At 37.5% G+C, this 18939-nt stretch overlaps 1 protein-coding gene across 1 annotated transcript in view; it reads right to left on the bottom strand.

Moving 5' to 3' along the window:
• Window positions 1–15234, bottom strand: part of LOC108667993 — an 18969-nt gene extending 3735 nt beyond the window's left edge. The window contains exons 1-3 of the mRNA XM_018155113.2: window positions 14527–15234; window positions 482–724; window positions 163–342 (exon numbers count right to left, since the gene is read on the bottom strand). Coding sequence (XP_018010602.2) covers window positions 163–342; window positions 482–724; window positions 14527–14712 — 609 coding nt within the window. The 5' untranslated portion in view covers window positions 14713–15234. The remainder of the gene's footprint in view (window positions 1–162; window positions 343–481; window positions 725–14526) is intronic.
• Between the last annotated feature and the right edge of the window lie 3705 nt (window positions 15235–18939).

The raw sequence follows: 18939 nt of genomic DNA, 5'->3' as shown, positions 1-18939 counted from the left end.
GAACCACAGAGACTCACCATAGTCGTGGGGAACCACAGAGACTCACCATAGTCGTGGGGAACCACAGAGACTCACCATAGTCGTGGGGAACCACAGAGACTCACCATAGTCGTTGAGAACCACAGAGACTCACCATAGTCGTTGAGAACCACAGAGACTCACCATAGTCGTGGGGAAGTAGAGGACGCAGGCAGTGATGATGACTTTAGGGTGGACGGAGTGGTGTGGTTCGCAGGAGTAGCTTTGGTTGTGACTGAAGTAAAAATTTGGTGTAGGAAGGAAGAGCAGCACAAACCATGCTACGTTCACCAGCCACGAGACCAGCACCAACAACACACTTTTCTGGAACAACAACGAATAAAATGTGGACATCGATAACGAAAACTAAATATGCTGGAAGAGAACAAATATACTGCAAATTAGAATCGTCAAACTAAGAAAAATGTCGTACTTATCAAAAGTAAATAGAATTTGTACTCACAATTCTACCGATGCTGTCTCGGTATGATCCGGGATGTAGAATGCACCAATACTGATCGAGTGCCAGTAGTGACAAGGTAGTGGCAGTGTGCTGGTGCAGTAATGGCATCATAAGAGCTTGTATCCCACAAACATGTCGGTGATACGGCCAGCAGTGATACAGAGAAGGGTATACGGATAAAGGTGCTGCCACAGACCCCTTCAATAGCTCTCCCACAGATAAGGACGTCAGCAGGTATCGCGGCTGCGGAAAACAAAAGATTGATGAAACAAATGGGATGAAACCAATTGCAGTGGAAGAAAGAAACCTCAAATTAATTGTACCAGCGCAGACTTTAATGAAATTAACACGTTGACTACGATTGCTTCATCTTGTACTATTATTTCATTTTTTGTACTTTTTTTAAGCAGGGTTGCCAGACGGTCATTTTTTCCGGACAAATTCCGTGATTTAGTTTTTCTCAATTGCGTTGGCNATGTTTACTGCGTTGTTGCAACGTCATGTTTACTGCGTTGTTGCAACGTCATGTTTACTGCGTTGTTGCAACGTCATGTTTACTGCGTTGTTGCAACGTCATGTTTACTGCGTTGTTGCAACGTCATGTTTACTGCGTTGTTGCAACGTCATGTTTACTGCGTTGTTGCAACGTCATGTTTACTGCGTTGTTGCAACGTCATGTTTACTGCGTTGTTGCAACGTCATGTTTACTGCGTTGTTGCAACGTCATGTTTACTGCGTTGTTGCAACGTCATGTTTACTGCGTTGTTGCAACGTCATGTTTACTGCGTTGTTGCAACGTCATGTTTACTGCGTTGTTGCAACGTCATGTTTACTGCGTTGTTGCAACGTCACGTTTACTGCGTTGTTGCAACGTCATGTTTACTGCGTTGTTGCAACTGCATGTTTACTGCGTTGTTGCAACGTCATGTTTACTGCGTTGTTGCAACGTCATGTTAACTGCGTTGTTGCAACGTTATGTTTACTGCGTTGTTAGTGTTTACTGCGCAATTGCAAGATCATGTTTGCGTCATTGTAACGTTATGTTTGACTGCGTCATTGTAAAGTTATGTTTGTCTGCGTTATTGCAGCGTTATGTCTAGCCTTGTTATTTATCACAAAAGTTACAGTAGTGTTCCAGTCCCAAGAAAAGTACTTTTAATGTTCCGAAACTTTTCAAAGGCCTGGAGCTCAGGTCGCTGGCGCTCAAAGAACTCTGGACGAGTAAGAATGTAATTTTTAGAACGAAGATATGGGGCTTTGATCCACTGCCTCAACTGGACTTTATCCAATTTAACCATTCATTATAACACGTAAATCAAATTAAAATAATCCAGAGGATCTGTTTATCAGACTTGGGCGACAATTTATTTTATAAATTATTGGGACGAAGGGTACAGAAGTGCCTGCAACATTCAAACAAACCAAAATAAAAAGAATACCATGCTTGTCATATTTTTCGTTCTGAAATACCAGATGAATGAAATGAAACCAAGGCATATGATTTAAAAACGCATGCCAGAAGCGGTGAGCGCATCAGTCCAGAGAAATGAATTCTGAAGTTCAGGGGCCAAAGTTCGGCTACAATCATGAATAAATTATTCGAAGGCATGAGAAGCAAGGCCAGCCTGCGATGCTGCAGCCGACTTTCGGTTAGGCGACTTCCTGCGGCAGGAAATTGATCCTCTGATGAGTTACATATGAAATTCCAGGAAATTTAGGCAGACGTTGGAGTAAAGCAGGAAATGCGAAGACAAATACAATAAAATACAGAACAAACTACGAAATGTTTGTTTCTACATATTATGTAGTGATTATTCTGTAACTTTTGCATGAGAATTGTACTAAAAAACAATGGCAAATTCCTTGAAAACAATGAAGAATTCTTGACCCATTAAACGATTATAAAAATTTTCGACATCATTTATAATAACCGCAAAAATTATTGATAAATTAGCCTCCTGTTTCCATGAGCAGCAGATATGAACCTAAATTTATTTGGAGCATTTACACAGGATTTAATTCTTTAAGAAGATAGTGCTGACCGCATGAGCTTATAGTATATTTTTCTGTCCCAGACTAGAACTACGGAAGTAGTGCTATTCATTTACTCATGAAAACTACCTTATATACACACCGGAAATATAGTGACGTAGAGTTCAGTGTAGTTTGTGTTCGAGTACACTTTTACACCAAACTAGTTGAGGAAATTCTTTTCTACTCTTTATTCATTCATATCATGCTTGTTATTTCTCTATTACGAGGACGATATAAATAAATCAAATTAGTTCTTTTGAGCGGCAAACTTCGTTCAATATTTTCCTTAAATATTGACGCTCTAGTCGTGAAAAAGGCACTTAAGAAAGAAAATTTAATAATCCTATAAATATCGTCCAAGTTGAGGATGGAGAATTACAATGGTGGCCATAAATGAAGAACGAAAACTAAGCGGCCTTTATTAATCCAAGAAAAGAGAAATTATTGCGTGAATAGAGGTAAAAATTATGGCTATGCCCTAATAAAAGTCAGGTCTATGATGCGAAAATGCTTTTCAAATAAGATCGAACATTCGTGTTTTTCTTATAATTGAAAATAAACAATCGAATGATTCGTCTGTGCGAGATAGTACAACAAAATTTCATATTTCGCGAAAAAAATATCAACAATTTCACTCAGGAGTCCACGCAACCTATTGAATGTTTTACAAAGTCCAGCATTTATATATCTGTTGACATCACGTTCGAAATTATTACCATTAATGATTTTAATTTCTTGGCTTTCATCCGAACTTCACCACAGTAATTACACCTGAATATTTTAAAAAGTTCATCCCAGGGATTTGGACTGAAAAAATTTCCCCACAGAAATTCGTCTATCTTCATAATACGATTCCATTAAGCCTGAAAAGAGGTGCATTGCTGTGTTGTAAAACAGTGGACGACAAAGAAGTACGCGCTTGATTCAAAATTCTTATTCTAAAGTCCTCGGTATCCACGGTGCCTACTTCTTTCTTGAAACTGGGTTTTCCGTGCCCACGTTGTCATAGCGCTTGAAAATAGTTTCAATACTGTACAAAAATATCGAAAAAATAAATTCTAGCTCATGCGGCTGTTTTACATATAACTTTTTCCAACTTTTAGCCTTTTTAGCGGCTTCTTTCCGCTTTTGTTTTCGTTAGAACCTAAATGGAAACGTTTCCTAAAAGCTTGAAATCGTTTTCCTAAGTTAAAGCGCTATATGGCCTTGTCTTTGATTGTATAAAATTTTCACTATATAATCCCTTCAATACATTCAGAATAATTGAGTGATTCATATCGAATATGATCGGTGCCATGTTTTATGGATGATATACACGTCTCCCTAATACCGAAGATGCGGTGGGCAACACATCACTCAACAATCAAACTCTGAGTGCTGGCTGCAGCCTCAAAGCTCGCCGAGCTTTCTGGCTGCAGGCTCGGATTCCAAGCAAAACTACCCTTTAATTTATTGCCGCCAGCCTGGCAAGTGTGGCAACTTAGAAGGGCAGTAAAATGTGGAGGACGTTTGCGAAGAGTTTGGCTAAATTATGCAGTCAGCAAGAAAAAATTTACCCCACAGAAGCTTGAAAATATTCCAATGGGCCAAAAGTATCTTGCAGTTAGGCAATTGAAGCCATAAATTTTGACTCATAAACTGAGACTTGGGTCTTCTATTCTAAAATGCATAATCTCGGTAAGGATTTAACGGCACGATTAGTTTAATTTTGCGCGCATAATTACACGCAAGTAAAAAATTTTTAGGAAATCGTCAAGATTTCAAGGGCAATCCGCACCTCTAATGCATTACAATTCAAGACTAGGAAATACAGTTAAAAATTAGACGCTATAAAGTCAGGCGTTGCTAACATGACCGCCTCGAATTCAGACACTAAAAGCTAATTTTTATTTCCTGGAATGGCGCTGTGGAGTGCAAGACGAATTATTAAAACGACGGCTCCTAAAACTGTCGAGATGAGTCATAAATCATGCAGCGATTTATTCATTGAATTTTCACTATTACGAGTATGATGCTGAAGTTACAGTGATAACAAAGTTGTGGGCAAGTTTTGCGCCAAAAAAATAATTGTGACATGACGTTTTTTCTTGCCTCTACAGTAACGAAAATATTTCTAACAATTTTTACAGAATTAGAGTTTACGATAAATTAGATAATAAATAGATAAAGAAGATAAATTTGCCCGTGGATTAAAAAATTCGAATCCCTGATGATCAAAATATGATATAAATTATACGGTCTAAGAAAAAACATTCGCATATTTTGAAATAAATTTACATAAAATATTATGCGACTTTGAAATTTTGTTTTGAAATAAATTTACATAAAATATTATGCGACTTTGAAATTTTGTTATGTGTAGCAAAATAAAAACAACTACGTCTTTTCGTAGGTGTTTACTAGAGATCCCCGCAGCTTACAATAGAGTTCGATGATTTAAAAGAATTTTCAAGAATTCACAGCACGCCACTGACAGGCTTTTGGGAATGACCACCAAAATTTGCAAGTCAAAATCCTGGCTGAGACGGAGATCGATATTTCGAACTGCGGGAGCCGCAGAAATATCGACCGAAATCAAAAAACACTAAGAATTTGAGTTTAGCTTTACAAGCCAGTTAAAATATTATTAGTTGGACACGTGACCGTCGTAATATTTCTGATCATATTTTTTGAATGGCTGAAATTTACTCACAAATTTTATGTGAGGTAGCTGTAGAAGTTAGATATAATAAATTGAATTAAAACGTGGAAACTTTAGAGCTCAAACTAAGCAGTGCGCATGATTGTATTCAGAAGAAATTCAAAATTAAGTCATTGCTCTTAGAATGTACTTGATAATTGGCTGATAGCAAAACAGTACCGGAGCTTAGGGAAAATATTGTTCACAGGAGTAAGCAGAGCAGTGCAAAGACGAGCAGAGCAGTGCAGGGACGAGCAAAGAGGTGCAGAGCAGCGCAGGGACGAGCAGAGCAGTGCAGAGACGAGCAGAGCAGTGCAGGGACGAGCAGAGCAGCACAGAGACGAGCAGAGCAGCACAGAGACGAGCAGAGCAGTGCTGGGACGAGCAGAGCAGTGCTGGGACGAGCAGAGCAGTAGCAGAGCAGTGCAGGGACGAGCAGAGCAGTGCAGAGACGAGCAGAGCAGTGCAGAGACGAGCAGAGCCAGCCAGTGGCGCCAGACATAACATCGCTTGACTCGCACAAGCGCGCGATATCACCAAGACTTGGTCAGAAATTCCAGTCTTGATCGTTACTGGAGATCCTGAACTTGCAAACAATAGATGCAACGATCCTGTGAATCTTTATTTCTATTTCTATTTTGAGTAATTATAATAATCATTTGTTAACGTGAGGAGTGTGTACAATGATCAAAGGAATGAATGAATAAAATTTAGTTACCATAATACGTGATTTGTTGAACGATAAATCGTCTCGACATGCATGGCGAGGTTATGATACAATATTATTTTAGAAGATGGAACAAAAATTCAAGCTAAAAATGGGTGACAGTGCGTATTGTACAGCGAAGAATTAGAAAAAGACTTTTCAAACCAAAATATATGCATTGATGTTCATAAATCATCACTACAGTGAGCGAGATTCTAGCAAATAAAATTTCAGTGCACAAAGTTCAAATTGGTCGACACTATCTACAAAAACGCACTACTTTTTTCAGTTGCCAGAAGACTTTCTTTCTTATTTAACAATTGTCTGAAAGCCAGAAAGAATACGAGTGACCAGCCTTGACTGCTCAAGGTCTTGCACTCAGTAAGATAATATCAGAAAACAGCGGCCCCGACGACATTATCGTCAGCTAATTACAGAAGAATAAAAAGAGGACAACGCATCCTTTACTTGTCTTTGTAAGCACGGCTTGCTTTGTCGCAGCCCGATTAATTGTTCGTTGCACGATTAATTGTTCGTTGCACGATTAATTGTTCGCTGCACGATTAATTGTTCGTTGCAGACAGACGCTAGACTTTAGGTCTCCTGCCATCCACCTCGCATTCACTCTCGTCTCCACCATGAAGAAATCACAATAAAACTTGGTATATATTTAGCAAGATATTAACGCATTTAATTTATCGAAGAGGATATTTTCAGTTGTTAAAAGTGGTCGATAGTTTCGATGTGTTGTATGTTTGTAAAGGTCAAAAATTGTTTTTTCGAAGCGTTGATGAGAATAGAAATTGGTTTTCATCAAGCGTCATTTGTATACAAATTAAGATGCAGGACTCACGATTTTCAATGTGCGTCGATTTGCAGTGCGTTGTTCAATTCTGACAACTACCATGCATAAAGCGCACTGCATAAATGCATTACTGTATAGATCATTACATTAAATTCACACTGCCAACTTTGACATGACTCATCTCAAATGAGATTTAAATTCCTTTATATTTTTCGTGACGTCTAATGCGGAGAAAAGCACGTACTCCATTATTCATATTACGAATAATTTAAGGATAATTCTTTTGTGCATTAATATGATTGCAAAAATTTGGTACTCGATCAGCGTAATAATAAATATCGCCGTTAGCGGCTCCAACCTCATCCGACTGAACGCCGGCAAAACTTTCGTTATACTCGCTTCAAAGCCGTCGAATGCCGAGTCCGAGGGCTGAATTGAATAATTGGATCTGAATTTTTGACGTTCAATTTTTGAGGAAAGATAAATGATCTGCTAGACAAATTTGTCAACGTAGCTATATAAATGTTGACTGAGTAATAGTATATTTTTAATAATAGTAAATTAATTGTAGTATCCCCGATTAAGGAAACTGAAATTTTATATTGACATTTTTCGAGTTTCAGCGAGAATACAAAATTTAATCCAGGATTCATACGCAGAAATCTAGATTTAAACGACGCCCTGTCGCAGCCCCTCAGGGCAGACGGCCAGAAGTTGCTTACTGATTCTGGCAGAGCCTCTGCATGCTGATGCCTCTTGCTTTCTCCCGAGCGTGAGTGCCGGGAAATAAATCTTAACTGTGGTGATAAATCCATTGCAGAGCCATAAATCTTTTGGAGTGTAATAAATCTATTGTAGTGTCATAAATCTATTGGGGGTGTAATGAATCTATTGGAGTGTAATAAATCGGGGGGGTTGAATAAATCTAGGGGAGTGTAATAAATATATTGGAGAGTCGTAAATCTATTGGAGTGTAATAAATCTATTGGAGTGTAATAAATCTAGAGGATGTAATAAATCTATTGGGTGTAATAAATCTATTGGAGTGTCATAAATCTATTGGGGGTGTAATAAATCTATTGGAGAGTAATAAATCGATTGGAGAGTAATAAATCGATTGGAGAGTATCAAGGGGACCGCCCTAGCTAAAATTTGAAAATTTTGAGTTTTTCTGTTTCTTATCTCATCTTAAAGGTTGTTTTCTTGCGCATCGAACGGTATAAGTATCGTCCCTGTACGTTAACCCCTGCTTGTGAGTTCCTTTAGAGTTTATACGCCTGGAAACGTGCAACAAATTATTGATTTTTGTATTGTTATCGGGAGCTGAGCTTCCCTAAAAGTTTCAGAGCGCTAGCTAATGGGAAAGTTGGTGAAATATCGATTGCAAGATTTGATCATCACAGACACGAAAGCGAGCTAAGAAAAACGTGGTAAAATCTATTGAAGTGTAATAAATCTAGGGGGTGTAATAGATCTATTTGAGTGTCATAAATCTATTGGATTGTAATAAATCTATTGGGGTGTAATGAATCTATTGGAGTGTCATAAATCTATTGGGGTGTAATGAATCTATTGGAGTGTAATAAATCTATTGGAGTGTAATAAATGTAGGGGGTGTAATAAATCTATTGAAGTGTAATAAATCTAGGGGGGTGTAATAGATCTATTGGAGTGTAATAAATCTATTGGAGAGTAATAAATCTATTGGAGTGTAATAGATATATTGGAGTGTAATAAATCTATTGGAGTATAATAAATCTAGTGGGGTGTTATAAATCTATTGGAGTGTAATAAATCTGTTGGAGTGTCATAAATCTATTGGAGTGTAATAAATCTATTGAGTGTAATAAACCTATTGGAGTGTAATAAATCTATTGGAGTGTAATAAATCTAGGGGGGTGTAATAAATCTATTGGAGTGTAATTAATGTAGGGGGGTGTAATAAATCTATTGAAGTGTAATAAATCTAGGGGGTGTAATAGATCTATTGGAGTGTAATAAATATATTGGAGAGTAATAAATCTATTGGAGTGTAATAAATATATTGGAGTGTAATAAATCTATTGGAGTATAATAAATCTAGGGGGGTGTTATAAATCTATCGGAGTGTAATAAATCTGTTGGAGAGTAATAAATCTATTGGAGTGTAATAAATCTATTGAGTGTAATAAACCTATTGGAGTGTAATTTATCTATTGGAGTATGATAAATCTAGGGGGGTGTAATAAATCTATTGGAGTGTAATAAATCGATTGGAGATGGAATCACAATGAAATTTGTTGGAAATACAATCAAAAGTAGCAATAGTACAGGAATAGTTGCTGAAAAGTTTTCTAGCGTTCTGGTTCTGGTTTCTCCTGCACCAAAAATAAAATTCATTCATTACCAACACTTCAAATTTAAAAAGTATAAATATTTCGGTGAGGCAGTAAGTGGCAGTTTCAAAAGGTCCATGTTTGCTGATATATAAAACATTTCATACAGTTGCTGGAAGTCACAACTGGACAGTGCGCTAGAACTGTCCAAAACCAGCAGCATCAGCATCTCGGAGATCAAAAAATGGTTGGGAAAACAGCAACAGAAACAACGATACTCGAACAAATGGTCGCTTGCATTTTCATAAAATATGTCCCAGTGGGAGAAGGATGAAGGGGAAACTACCTACATAACGTCTAAGCACATTTAAAATGATAATCATTGAGGGACAATCGCTTTCCGCAAATTCTTGGCAATCATAAACTTGAATAATAAATTTAAATAAGACTAAATTTTGAACGCTTCGCTAAATGTACCTTTTAACAAATTCAATTTGGAATCAGTAAATAAAGTATGATCTCCTTATGGATTTTCAAACCGACTAGTAGAACTGAATAATTTTCGTTACTTTTTAAAAAAAATTGAAATGGCAAAAAAACTCATGTGTACCACAAGACATGTTCCTTCACGTAAATTATCGAGCAAGCAGAAAGGTGGAGCAAGCAGAAAGGTCAATATTTCTATACTTGAGAGGATTTATTTATGGTTAATTTGGCATCTTCACAAGCCCAGTAAATTGAGTATCCCGTTCCACTACAAACCCCGAAAAATAAACGTTCGATTTAATTAGAGATAAGATAGTCTAGCTAGAATGTTTACTATAACTCTTCCAACACTTCCATCATCAATAGCTTCCTACACTTCCATCATCAATCGCTGCCTACACTTCCATCATCAATAGCTTCCTACACTTTCATCATCAATAGCTTCTTACACTTCCATCATCAATAGCTTCCAACACTCCCATCATGCATCAATAGCTTCCTACACTTCCCTCATCGATAGCTTCCTACACTTCCATCATCTATAGCTTCCTACACTTCCATCATCAATAGCTAACGATGTTGGAGGAGTCTCCAACGCGATCATGATTGATCATGAGCTCTCCATCAAAGAGCTGAGTCCGGGCAAGATGCAGAAGGAAATGAGCATGTCCCGTATCCATAAACGAGTCTAGTTAACAAAAAAATATATTATTAAGAATCCTCAGCCCAGAAAACAAAATTAAACGGCTGACGCGCAATGCCGAGTCTGGAACAGATTAAAAATATATACCTAATGCATCAAATACACTTCGATTTTTAGACAACATGAATGTTTGAAAAGTATAAGCTCTAAGTTATCTTGAAAAAAGGACGCACAGGAGGAGTTATTGATTATAATTTTGGTTGCCATACTGCATTTTAAAGCTCGTCGACTATTCCGAACACTTGCATACTTCGCAATGTTTGGCAAGATGGGAAGAGTGAACCAATCTCAAATAGAAGCTCTATATTTTGGCAGTTCTTTAATATATAGCGAAGTGTCTGGACCATTCGTCTTCCTTTGTGTGCACCCACAACCCTTGGCGCCAGAGTCTGTCTTCGCCAGAGTCTTTCAGTTTTCATTTCTATCTGACATCGGTCTCCAAGCATCGCATGGTATTAATGCAGAGATGTGACACAGTCCCAAAATATTCCTGGCAAACGCGTGTGGTTTTTTTAATCTTAGTCATTAGTCGTACCACACGATAACTTAGGCCAAGCCACACGATAAACAGATCACTTGAAGATTGTACAGAGATGCTATTACTTTCGAAAAATACATCCGGAATATAAAATTAAAAGAACATCATCATTTGTAGATCAATAGATCTAGTTGTTAACCTGAATAAACCTTAAATAAAAATATAAAGTCCTCAATTTCTTTAACTTCTGTATCGGTCTGGTAACTAAAAATACTTGACAATATTCAGGATAAAAACAATCCATTGTGGCGTTCGATTGATCAACATTTTTCGTTCCACGCAATGAAGCCGATGGGAAGTTTCCTATAAAAGTCTCATCACCCGAAAGTGTTCAAACTTTGGCTCATCTTTCCTCAGGTTCGCTAAGTTCCCGAAAGTCCCCTAAGGCAACTACGAGGGCAATGACATAAATTAGGCCACAAAGAAAGAATCCTCGAAAATTGAGATTCTTTTTCCAATTGAAGTTTCACGGCGATCCCAGCTAAATTACGGTTGTTGGATCTACGATTGGAATATGCATCATAACTAATATTGATTGGATAGGGATTCAACAAAAATATAATCGAATTACAAGTTCGTATCCAAAATTAATGGAGAGATAAAAAATAATTCTTAATAAGAATTCAATTATAAAATAGGTCTGAAAAATCAACACTCAATGGATGGCGTATTCGAAAGTAGGTACATCAGGTATTTACTCCTGTATCCATTTTCAAACAAAACCTCGCAACAATACTCTGCTGCAGAACAATATCAGAAATCTCGAGTTTACTCGATGATTACAAGAGGCCGTTGTGGATAGATGTACCTATATCTTCCTGTAAGTTAAGCTCATATTTCCTAAGATATGATCGCGATTTCTCAAAAACTATCAATAAACGTCAAAGCAATTAAAAAATTCTCAAAGCACTAAAAATTTCATAAAATAGGCTCAATAATATCACAATTATCGCCATTTCCTTGTATGTATTCAGGATAGGAACATGAAAGCCCAATTGTGACATCTGAAATTTTTAGCTAGAGAGCCTGTATCGTCGCGCAGAAAAGCTCTGGTATTCATACAGTTCGATTGATTCAAAGCCTTGCAGCAGCCGTGGTGTGAATGGGAAATTCACGCTGGAATTTCGTTAAGATAGGAACAAGAAAGCCCAATTGTAACATCTGAAATTTTTAGCAAGAGAGCCTGTGTCGTCGCGCAGAAAAGCTCTGGTATTCATACAGTTCGATTGATTCAAAGCCTTGCAGCAGCCGTGGTGTTAATGGGAAATTCATGCTGGAATTTCGTTCTAGACAAGCCTTCACAAACATTGCAGAGAATCACAGTTCATCAATTTGAGAGCTCTAAACAAACCTACGATAACATTCTCTGTGTTGAATTCGGTCTCTTATCAATAACGCTTCCCTGCGATGGGTCGAAACCCAGTGAACATTTTCGAAAGATTGTTTGTCTGTGAGTTGGAAGTCTGGCACTGGAAATACAGAAGCGCTATTGCAAAACAAGGTTGAGAGAACGTTATAGTAAAAAATACGCTTCGATTCCAAATTTAAACCAATTAGAATTGTATTAAGAACTGATGAATTACAAATTTCCTTATAATTACTTAAAGAGAGTTCGATGATAGTTTTGCATCTCATGTACTTTTTCACTCTTATTATGATCTATCCCGAGCAATGCCTGCTTATTCCATATTATACGTCACAAAGCATTCTCAAGTCTATTAATATGGACACTATCACTGCTTTGAGTAACACATCAGTAAAATGAGTCGTGTAGCAATTACCCAATTAAAACTCATTTTACGAGACAAGACTTAGCATAATGCAGAATCAGAGATACCCGAATACCATTCGTTGAACTGTCAATAGGATCAGACATCGGACCAGTTCAACGAAATACCATTCGTTGAACTGTCAATAGGGTCAGACATCGGACCAGCTCAACGAAAAACCATTCGTTGAACTGTCAATAGGATCAGACATCGGACCAGTTCAACGAAATACCATTCGTTGAACTGTCAATAGGATCAGACATCGGACCAGTTCAACGAAATACCATTCGTTGAACTGTTAGTCACCAGACCAGTTGCGATGTCTGTCCCCGACACTGTCGAGCTAGACGCATATACAGTATTGCTGCTGTGTTGTGTGGTAAGCTTCCAAAGAACGTCTAGTGGCCGGGACGTCTTTAGGTCTACGAAGCGCGGAGGCTCTGGCTTCCTAATTCAAATATCCTCTTATCGCGACGCCGCGGGGGTTTTTGTGGATATTGAAGCGCGTTATCAAAGCCAAGAACTTTTGTAATGCCTAGCACTGAAAATTTTGCATAAAAGTTACGGGGAAAATGAGGAATAAAGCTTTCGTACCAACGAGCAGTGTGATGGGTAAATAATTACGTGAGTAACAACATATTAGAATTACGCATAACCGAACATATAAGAAATTGCTTTGACATCAATTCGAATTCGAAAAAAGTTGTCATAATTGATCAATTATTTTAAAATGTATAAAAATTTTGTTTTTATGTTCAATCCTATAAATAGATGAAAATGTAGGATTATCTTAATTTAGTGGGTAAAATGTAATTCGTAAAATGTATTAATATCCTAATTTGGTAAATTTGCAAGGGTTTTGATATGGCAAGATTTACGACCAACTCCAAAAATCCATCAGCAGACTTAAAACAAGCAATTCACTTAACGCTTTCCAGTACCGATGGAGCAAGAAATCCTCTTTAATGATTTTCGTTTACAAGTTAATCATACTTTAAAACTGTACACCATATAAAAACAATTAAAATATGCAAACATATGTATTGTTTTAAGAAACAATTACAAAATAGATCAGATACTGAACTGCGTTAATGGAGATTGCCTGAAGAAGAGGACGTCTTCTTAATATTCAAAGCAAGATGATGTCATGGGCTGGTTACTGACAGATGAATTAATCCACGGGTGATTGGTGGTCATATGGATATACATATGCTAAGCGATCCATTCAGGGCTGATTAGTGCACAAAATTGGTTGTGCATGGCTGCACTCCGGGAAGGAGCATATAATAAAAATAAAATATGACCCGCGACGTTATTTCTACTCCAAATGTAACAGTGTAGAATTGGCACAACATGAAAGACCGAACCGTGTAAAATGTATGCCTATAATCTAGGTGGTGACCCAAGATTTTATATGGCGGTATTCCTGAATTTTAAAAGGCGGTGTATCTAAATTTTGGGGGGGGTGGAATGCCTAGTCAGAGCTAGTCCAAGTTCTGAAACTGCCTGACTGGGCATTCCACATGGCAAGTTCTGAAACTTGCAGACATGAATACATGCGAAAGCTAAAGAGTTCAATTACATGTAATACGAATTAAAAAAAAAGACGAGCTTCTGAGTTTTCAGGACAAAAACCCCCGGCTGCGGTTCGAATGATTTGTAACTTATCATGATGCAATGCATTTTGCCGCAAAAAAAAAATAATCTAGAATGGATTCCTTTGAAACGGCGAATGTCGTTTCGACATAGATGAATTGTACAAACTTCCGATCAAGGAATATGCTGATCATAATTCTTCTATCGTTCTAAGTGAGTACCTACTTTCAATTTTCATGCAATTTATTCTAAATTTCAATTATAAAAATATGACAGGTGACAAAAATTTTAAATGTGGTACGATAGATACTAACATTTCCAGCTTCTATCATTTCTAGTCCATGAAGACAACTAAATATCTTCTGACAGTGAATTCGTTTGAACAAAATACATGAAATACGTTTATTACTTACCAAACACGGCATATGTCTCGCATGGCGACGGCTGTTGACGGCCAAGATGAAGATGGAGTTGACAGTTAGGACGATGACAGCGACCAGAACCGTTACCGCGGCTTTGACGATGTCTACGACGCCAGGAGTGTCGGGGTGGTGGAACGTGGTCGACCAGCAGGAAAAGTTTGCTACGTCCGGGGGCATTTCCGTCTCGAACTTGTTTTTTTCTTCTCACTCTCTCTTTTTAAGGCTTTTTTTTAACCTTGGTTAGCTCAGGGCAGTCGTTTTCGGACGCGACTGGACATACGACACTTTATAGCACAAGATCATTAGGGTTATGGTGTGGGGACAGTTACAGTATGGTTAGTTGAAGCAAGGGCGGCCTGGTTGTGACTGTAGACAAAGTTTTAGCACTCAATTCACTTGCACTTTAGCATTTAAACTTAAGTTTTCTGTTCCGCTACATAACATTTTAATTAAATGAATTTTGGGGGTTTCACTGGTAGCGATTTAATAAGGTGAATGCAATTTTTATGGAAGTGCTTGTTTCATATCGATGTTCTTATTGCAAGCCTATATAGTATGTCGTTCACGAATTCTGTCGACATTTTTTTAGCACCGGCTATTGTTTATAAATAACGCTGTTGTATAGTTGAGGAGTGTTTACAACTAAATGCTAACAGCTACAAAAAATTAATCTCACTATAAAAAATGAACGTCTGTAAACAGAAATTATTTTTAAAAGATGAATACAGTACAATGGAAAATTATAAACCAACTGAATATCTTCCACTGTTTTACAAAAGTTATACATCCACTCTTATAATCATTGATTTAAAAAATTCATGACTCCAACATTTTTTTTATACAAGTCTGTCTATGTTGTGCATGAAGCAATATATCCGTATATTCATAATTTTATAAAAAAAAAACAAAGAACGGTTTCTAGAATAAACTTGATAAAATATCTCGAATAAATTTACATCTACCTAATTTCGGTCAATTTTAAACTAAACTTCCAACAACACAAATCTAAATAATTTTGAGCTCGAAATTCATGACTACAATTCTCCAGCTTCGCAACAACCGAGCGTCGGTCCAATGTTGGGAATTCTATCGATAATTTCCGAGGACGTTAATAGCGTTAAGGTCTTCGTAATTGCATTATGAATCGATCACTTAATGTAGCTTGCCTTGTGTGGGTCCAGAATGATGCACGAGCTTTGTAGATTTCAAACACAGAAAGGCAATGAATTATAATGGACAGCATAATAATTCTAAAACGTTTACCGTAAGCTGCAGATGACGTAATATGAACAGGAAAATTGTATTGTTAGGAAGGCAAATACAGATCACAGAAAATAGAACGTGGGAACTTCATTGTTATTGCATACAAAATAAAAGATTTAGTTGCGTTGTTCGCCAAATTTGTTAAAGCACAATGAGAATAACCGTACTTTCTCTATTCTAGAGAAGGTTCATTCATCCCAATTATGATCCTGTCTGCGTTCGCACGACTCACATCAGCAGCAACATCAGCCGAAGACTGGAGTAGCGAGAGGCACCAGATAGCAAACATTACAGCTGGCATAGCTCCAGTTTGTTGGAATTCCCTTCCTTCAGATTTGTCTCTTCCTCTCGATCGTCTGGTCTCTTGTTGCTCTAACACAGCAGCTCGCTTGTAAGCGCCGTCCTAACGGCCTTACTTTACACTTCATCGCTGCCTTGAACACGGTACTTGGGAAAAGGTCTTCAGAAGGAAAATAGGCCTATGTCTTTCATGCTTGAGAATATGAGGGTCTTCCTGCGTTTCAAAGACGTTTGAATATGCAAACTATGGCGTAAAAAAGTTGCGTCTTGTCTATTGAGTCAACGATTGCGTTTAGGTCATGCGTTTGAAATAAAGATTTGTATCGCTAGGACTGCAGGACTTGAAACTTTAGAAATATCTTAGTTTACATTGATTTCACTTAAAAAGTAATGACTAAATATCGAAAAGAAGAAGGTGTAATTCAACGATAACGAAGTCTGGAACATTGAAATATATAAATTGATATGTATTGACCCGAGATAGTCAGAACTTCTGTATTTATGGGCAACTTGAAGGATGCCCTTTCATCTTTCGATGATGCCCTTTCGCACAAAGTCCCTAGTCGACATAAAATTACAGCACAAAATATTATCCAAATATTGGTAGCAATTTTTTTAGTTGTTCTATCACTGAAGTCATTTGCTGTGGGCGGAAAATTTTTCGGCTAACGGCACAGTTTTTGGTACAAGACAAGATTTAAAATGAGACTTTGTTTGGGTGCAGGCAAGTTTTGTCTGCAATTTAGCCCGGCCAGGCAATTAGGCTTAGAGTGGAAGCGCTTCTCAGGAAGAGGTCCTTCTCGTCTTTCGGGTAAGCAGAGACCTGCAAACATTCTTGCCACAGACTCGGACAATATTCAAAGTCAAGAAATTGGCCATTCCAAAGAGTTCAAGAATCTTGCAGGACGAAACTTCTGATTTTTTCAAAGTATGGCTACCGTGCCGCATTCAAGTATTTTTCTCTGACAATTTTTGAAAAATGGAAAAACTTTCTAGTAACGAGGAAATCTGACCAGTTACTAGAGGTTGGTGGGATTCATTTACCAGACAGGTTTCATGTCAAAAGTTGTTAAAAATAAATAAGCGACGTCAATCGTTATCCTCGACGGTTATATCTACGCGATGAGGGTTTGAAAAGAAAATTTATTTGCGCATTTCATTAGAACATTTCATGATTTAAAAGTCTGCGAGTTACATATGTTTAAATTCAGAAAAAAATAATTTCAATGCAGTTCAAGAAATTATACTATTTTACCTGTACTGATCTTACATGTTGCATTTCTAAGTAATCAACAGTGACCAAGTTATCTCGGTCTCCAGAGAATGAAGTATTACACATTATCCATTTCTGTAGCTCGGGCGTATGGACCTAGCGGTCTCTTCCGACCGCGAGGATCATACATTATCCATTCTTTGTAGCTCACGCCGACCCAACAGTCTCCGGTCCAAGAGAGGAGCAGACAACAGCGCGTTCCCCTCACTTAGCGAGACGAGATTGAGGGGCGTTGGGCAGACCGTTGACACTAACGGTGCTTGAGACGAATGGCGGCGCAATCTCAGGGGTCCGTACGAAGAACACGGCAACTCCGCGGCAGCTAACGGCGACGTCAAAAAAGAACCAATCGCAACACGACTCGTGGCGACCCCCAAATTCCTGGTCCTAAATGGAACGTCTTCAAGCAATCCGGCAAAAAAATGCGGAAACATAGGGAACGGAAATAAACGACTTGAAAGCGACGAACAACGAATGTAGTAAGTTCTCAAACACATTAAATACATATATACCTAAAGGTAAATCATTCAGTTTTTAAAGAATTAAGACTACTTTTTTGGCAAGGTTTAATGAAATTTCTTTTTTTGTTCCTGAATTCGTCAGGCAATAAATTATACAACGCTGATATCAAAGTCATTATGAAAAAGTTAAATCAACGATAAAACATTTCGCCTAATTCAGGCATTTAGTTGATAGCGACGAGATCAAATATTTCCCGCATTTGTCTACTTGAGAAAAATCAAAACGTTAGGAATTATTGATCTGAAGCAAGCAAGTATAGACGAGTAGATTCATCAAAAAGCGCACTAATAAGTTAGTGATATTTCTTCGACAAATTCATAAACAGATAAATGAACTGTTTAATTTATGATAATTCGTTCACTTTCATTACCAACCCAAATAATAACAAAAAAAAACATATATTAAATAATTCCAAATATTAACGTAAGTTACGATATTAATTAGGCAGTTATTCAATATGTCGGAAAGGAAGTAGATGGTAAAAAATCTTCCAACCAAATATATACATGCGAGGAGAGACATTATAACGAATAAACTTCTTACGTTTCCTTAGCATACCAAATGAAAACCGCTTTCATCCATTTTAGAAATTTATCATCAGAGATCTAAGTAACGATCAAAAAGTCAATAAAGTAAGTTAAGCCCAACTACAGCAAGAAGCGCGGCAAGAAAATTTTCCCCCAACGCATCTCTTTTTGAATACCTCCAGGCATTTTTCTCTTGCGCACTTCCGCTTCCAAACTTTCATCTCCTGCCAGGCCTTCGGGACAATTTAGAAAGCACGGCTTTCATTTTGCTCCTGATTTAAGATGCGTGAAAAATGGAGCTCGATGAGTAATGGACGCGTGCAGGAGAATAACTGGTCACGGCTGTCGAGTTTGATCCTCGAGCTTCCACAGATGTATTACAACGTTCATATTAAAAGCTTGTGAATCATTCCTATCTCAATAATTTTCATAGTAGGAATAGAGTATGAAAATTTTAATTTTATGTTAGTATTACTATAAGGAAACAATTGCAATAATAATAAAATCTCATTTCGGAAG

The sequence above is a fragment of the Hyalella azteca genome, unplaced genomic scaffold (genome assembly GCF_000764305.2).
Source record: "Hyalella azteca isolate HAZT.00-mixed unplaced genomic scaffold, Hazt_2.0.2 contig15205, whole genome shotgun sequence".
NCBI classification, from domain to species: Eukaryota; Metazoa; Arthropoda; class Malacostraca; order Amphipoda; family Hyalellidae; genus Hyalella; species Hyalella azteca.
This window is presented reverse-complemented; position numbering and strand designations above follow the sequence as displayed.